Source organism: Procambarus clarkii, chromosome 16 (assembly GCF_040958095.1).
Source record: "Procambarus clarkii isolate CNS0578487 chromosome 16, FALCON_Pclarkii_2.0, whole genome shotgun sequence".
Classification (NCBI taxonomy): domain Eukaryota; kingdom Metazoa; phylum Arthropoda; class Malacostraca; order Decapoda; family Cambaridae; genus Procambarus; species Procambarus clarkii.
In genome coordinates, this window is record NC_091165.1 from 8,678,483 (window position 1) to 8,684,083 (window position 5,601).

The 5,601-nt window shown below is 31.3% G+C and overlaps 1 protein-coding gene across 1 annotated transcript; it reads left to right on the plus strand.

Annotated features, from left to right (window-relative positions):
* Positions 1–1,471: 1,471 nt before the first annotated feature.
* On the plus strand, positions 1,472–4,474 carry LOC123760229 (uncharacterized). The gene is made up of 3 exons (XM_069325766.1): positions 1,472–1,678; positions 3,565–3,727; positions 4,380–4,474. The coding sequence occupies exons 1-3, from the start codon at positions 1,472–1,474 to the stop codon at positions 4,472–4,474; spliced, it is 465 nt and encodes a 154-aa protein (XP_069181867.1).
* The last annotated feature ends 1,127 nt before the right edge of the window (positions 4,475–5,601 follow it).

The window sequence follows — 5,601 nt, forward strand, 5'->3', positions numbered from 1 at the left end:
AAACTGCTCTAAACTTAGTTCTTGCTGTTTTTTTTTTTTTTTTTTTTAATTCCTTCTGGAAGTACTAGAAGCTTTGAGTAATTTTTATGCTTATCTGGAATTTCTGTATAGAAATATGTGTTTATTTCTAATTGTTTAATATTAAGTATATTATTCTTTTATGTGCATATGGGGTCTAGTGAACTTTTCCCACTTTGTCTAGCAGGTGCTTTTCACTTGTCACAGTTCAGGGAAATTTTGGTTTTCCTTTGATCTAGTCACTAGAAACAAGCAGGTTTGTTATTACTTTTCTTTTTGTTTGTCCCTTACGTGTTAATTTGTCCTTTATCTTACCTTTACCTTACGTGTTAATTTGTCCCTTACCTTAAGTTAATTTTTAAAATATGTATCTCATATTGACCCCCACCTCTCTCATGTTAGTTCAAACTATATTAAAGTCTTAAAAATATTATTTGGTTAAAAAGTGTTTGAAATAAACATAACTCCTTTTCAGCTAATAGAACAGTCCTACAAAAGCAGTCTCCAGTGAAGACTACACTTCACAATACACCGTTGACGCCATCAGTATTTCTTCATGAAGGTAATAAGTAATTATTTAAAATATATATCATGTTGACCCACTCTCTCATGTTGACCCTCATTCTCTCTCTCATGTTGACCTCCCTTTTCTCATGTTGAAATTTGTTTTGTTAATTTTGTTCTGTCACCTCTTCTTATTCTGTGTGTATGTGTCTGTCTGTCTCTGTATGTCTCTCTATCTTTCTTTTCTTTCTTTTTCTTTATTTATTTCTTTCTTTTCTTTTTTCTTCTCTTCTCATGTTGGCCCTCCTCTCTCTCATGATAACCCCCCCCCCCCCCTCTCTGATGTTGGCTCACCCTCTTTCTGATGTTGGGTAGTTTAAATGTGATGTAGACATATAGTATAACTTATAATATTAGTATGCAGTAGTAAAAGCTCATGAAATTTGTTGATTATACAGTACAGTAGTTAGATTTTAATAGCTAAATCTTGCAATCTTAAAGACAATGAGCTGGTCACGCCAAGTACTTCAGTCGTTAGGACTCCAAGGTCAAGGAATTTATTCGACCCAAAGTCACCAGACAAGAACGATATGAGTTTGAAAGAAATGATGCAGAATATGAGTAAGTTTTGAAAGTTTAATTAATTTATTATGTAGCCTATAACCTATATGTACCCTATGGGTGATAGGCATAAGTTTCATGTTCAAGTAGACTGCAAACTGAGCAGGTTAGATTGCTGAATTTGCTTCCAATTATATAAGCAGTTTCATAATTACTAAGAAATTATCCCATTATCTATCACATCAGTCATAGCCTACTTTTTGGGTGCTTTCTCAGTGTCATTTATTTTAAAATATACTTTATAATGCTTTTATTTTAAATGTACATTCAAGATATGTAATATAATAGCATGTACACTTTCTATATACTGTATAAATTTCCAGGTAACATGTTGCAGGCCATATACACTGAAGTGAATGAACTGAAAAGTGATGTGAATGAACTGAAAAGTGATGTGAAGATATTGAAAGCAACTTTGACTACAAAAGAAACAGACAAGATCATAGAAGATCTAATACCAAATCCTATTGCTGCAGAAGGTGATCTTAATGTTCTCAATAGGAAGTTAGCGGAATCGAGTTTCAGAACAAAATTTGTAAGTGGTATTTTAACAGTAATGTTTCCTTCAATTTTTCATCTTAAATATTACAGATATTTGCTAATTTTCTAATTAAAATTTTTTGATAGTTCATGCAGAAAAGATAAAATTGCTAAATAATAAGAATAATGATATAATCTTGTTTATATAGGATAGGATAAAATATAACACTTATGTATTTGTAAATTATGTAATATTAACACAGAGTCTTTCACACTCTCCTGAGTGCTTTCTCAAGGTCTTGAGTGTATGGTTAGGATGAGGCTTACATTTCAACGACTATATTTCTCTTGCTAATTTTGTTAGTCGTTGAGATGTATCTCTTCATAACACACACACACTTATCTGCTTGATGGGGGTCTGGGAGTTCTTCTACTCCCCAAGCCCGGCCCGAGGCTAGGCTTGACTTGAGAACTTTGGTCTAGTGCTTGGTGATTGTGGGGATTATCATAGAGGATTACATGCTGTTATGGAAATAGTCAACTAGAGGGTTATTTTGTAGACCCAGGTCAATATTGAAATCACCTCCTAGAATGATGTGATTTTTGTTGAGATGTTATTTATGATAAGATGCCTTATCATAAGTTATGATATATATATATATATATATATATATATATATATATATATATATATATATATGTTTCATTGAATTTGACCGCATATTCTGTATTTATTATTTTCTGGTTTAGGGCTTCTATCCCTCTAACTATTTTCTTAGCATCTGGGCTTAATTGAAATAGGAGTTCTCCAAAACTCATTTTCGTACTTTTAAGGTGAAGAAAAGAAGTGATTTACTATAGAGTGTATTACACTTATTTATATAATTTGCACGAAGTTTCGAACCTCCATGGTTCATTCTCAAGTGAACAGATCTTACAATACTAGTTGATTTTATACCCGCACTGGGTCAGGTGATAATACAATGAAGGTGAAAACATGGGGGGATACATAAGGGATAAATGTGAGGTGAAACATAGAGGCTGCAGAAGGCTTATTGGCCCATACGAGGCATCTCCTATCTAAACAAAGATTAATCCAGTGTAATTGGCATGTTATGTTGGACATTGTCTTCTGTGTTGGCATCGATATGTTCTTGTCTTGTCCTTACTCTCATGGTAGGTAGAGTAAATAGTTCCGTGATTTGGGTGTTCATGGTAGGTCGCTCTATTCTTATGTGAATTGCCTCAAGAATTTGTAATCTTCTTGCATCTTGGGTTTTGTCTATTATGCAAGTATTCTTGTTCAACATTTCTCTTGTTAGAAACATTTCTCTTGTTGTTCTCTCTAAGAGAACTAACTCTAAGAGAACTCTCTAAGAGTATTGTAAGATCTGTTCACTTGAGAATGAACCATGGAGGTTCGAAACGTCGTGCAAATTATATAAATAAGTGTAATACACTCTATAGTAAATCACTTCTTTTCTTCACCTTAAAAGTACGAAAATGAGTTTTGGAGAACTCCTATTTGAATTAAGCCCTGATGCTAAGAAAATAGTTAGAGGGATAGAAGCCCTAAACCAGAAAATAATAAATACAGAATATGCGGTCATATTCAATGAAACATGTTTGAAAGAAAACCTGCTGCCAGTATACACCAATATATATATATATATATATATATATATATATATAAATATATATATATATATATATATATATATATATATATATATATATATATATATATATATATATATATATATATATATATATATATATATATGTATATGTATACATACACATACATACAAATACATACATACATACACACATACATACATACATACATACATACATACATACATACATACATACATACATACATACATACATACATATATCAAAATTACTAGTGTACTACATTTTTGTTGTTGCTTTTAGGTGTTGCTTTTAACCAGTGTACGTGGGTCTGATTGTGCAACTACGGTTCGAAGAATGATGAAGAAGATAGGAACAAACGGCCTTTGGTCATTATACAGCCTAAAAGGACAAAAGAAGAAATTAGCATTTCTAGAAAAACAAGAACTATATAATGTTATTTTAAGTAAGTAACAAAAAAATTAAATAATTTTTTTTTATTTAAAATTCACTAAAAAATTAAAATTTTAAGTTCAAATTAAGTGTACATTAAGTATAAATGATTATATTTCTATCACTTGCTCTTAAGATTGTTTCATTTAATAGAGGTTGGTCATAATTGTTCTCTGCTGCTAGTACTGTAGAACTGACTGACTTAGCTATGGGAAAATGTAAACTTAATTGGTTTATCCTTTACAGTATTTTGCAGTTTATTTCATGATCCTGTGGTTAATACTTGCATAAATAGTAGATTGCAAAATGCATTTTTATATCATTAGTATTAAATAATAATAATAATGTAAATAATTGACTTTTAAACAACGTACAATTCATTGGTCGGTGAGATTATATTAGTAATATTTTTTCATTCTTGCAAAGCCTCAATAAAGCCGTTAACATGTTAATATAAACTTGATCACCTTCCACTTTTTTTCTCATGTGCTACCTACATGTACGAAACCTTATTCCTAAATGCATATCTTGTTCTGAAACTTGTCTTTTATATGTTGTGTATCACCATCTCTGGAGAGTTTTATCTGATGTGTAAATTACTTTTAATTTTACAGAATATTATTGTTATACAGAATTTGTTATATAAATAACTGTTAATTTTACAGAATCATCTATCAACGCACATCCGCAAGTTAAGGTGGAAGACGTGACCTTTCAAATTTCTGAAGTACTTAAACATGCTCCAAACAGGAGCATGTAAATCCTGTAAATCCACTCGTTCTGAAGATGTCCTAATGTCCGAAGATGTCCTAATGTCTTAACAGCAAGTGTTTCTGTCAAATTCCTTAAGGAAATATCTGAGTTCCCCATTATGACCTCTCCACAAATCAGGTTTTTCAACTGCTTCAAGCTCATTTTCTTCCAGATTATAATGCATTGCATACTTTAGTCCCAAAAAGACATGGTCACTTTTACCCAAGGGAGGGAGGTACTGAATGATAAATCTCTCCTCTTTCCTGGTAAATATAATATCCAGCATGGAGGGAACATCCCCTTCCCTCATATATATATATATATATACATGCAATTGACGATCACAAAACACTGATCATTTTATGCGGAAAATCCACAGAGAAATATGAAATGAGGTGAACGTTTCGGCTTTGTTAAAGCCTTTGTCAACACCAGACTCAATCAGTCTGGTGTTGACAAAGGCTTTAACAAAGCCGAAACGTTCACCTCATTTCATATTTCTCTGTGGATTTTCCGCATATATATATACATATATATATATATATACATATATACATATATATATATATATATATATATATATATATATATATATATATATATATATATATATATATATATATAGATATATATATATATATATATATATATTTGTGTGTGTGTAATTTATATAAACAAATAAATATTAATTAATTTTGTTAATATCTTTTCAGGGAAAACTTGCAAGTACGATTCGTATACAAGAGGGGCAACAAGAGGCAGAGGATGTCTACTAAGAAAATTCACAATTAAGTGTTTATCCTCACTCTTGATATATGGTCTTCTCTGGTCTCTTTATTTTCTCTCCTCACAAATGTCCCTTTTTTTTTAATTTCTTTTACGTTTCTCTCCTGTTTTTCTTGTCTCTTTTTATCTCTCCTTTCCTCCTCTCTTCTAACACCTCTCGTTTTCTGTCTCTTCTAGCTTCTCTCTTCCTTTACTTTTTACATTTGTGGAATTCACTTGCGTCGTTTTTATCTTGTATCTTTTTCTTATCTTGTCTTTCTCTTCAATGTTCTCTCATTTCTCTCTCCCCTCTCTGTTGTTTCTATTCTGTCTTCTCTCCCCTTGCCTTAATTTTGTTCTGTCTCCTCT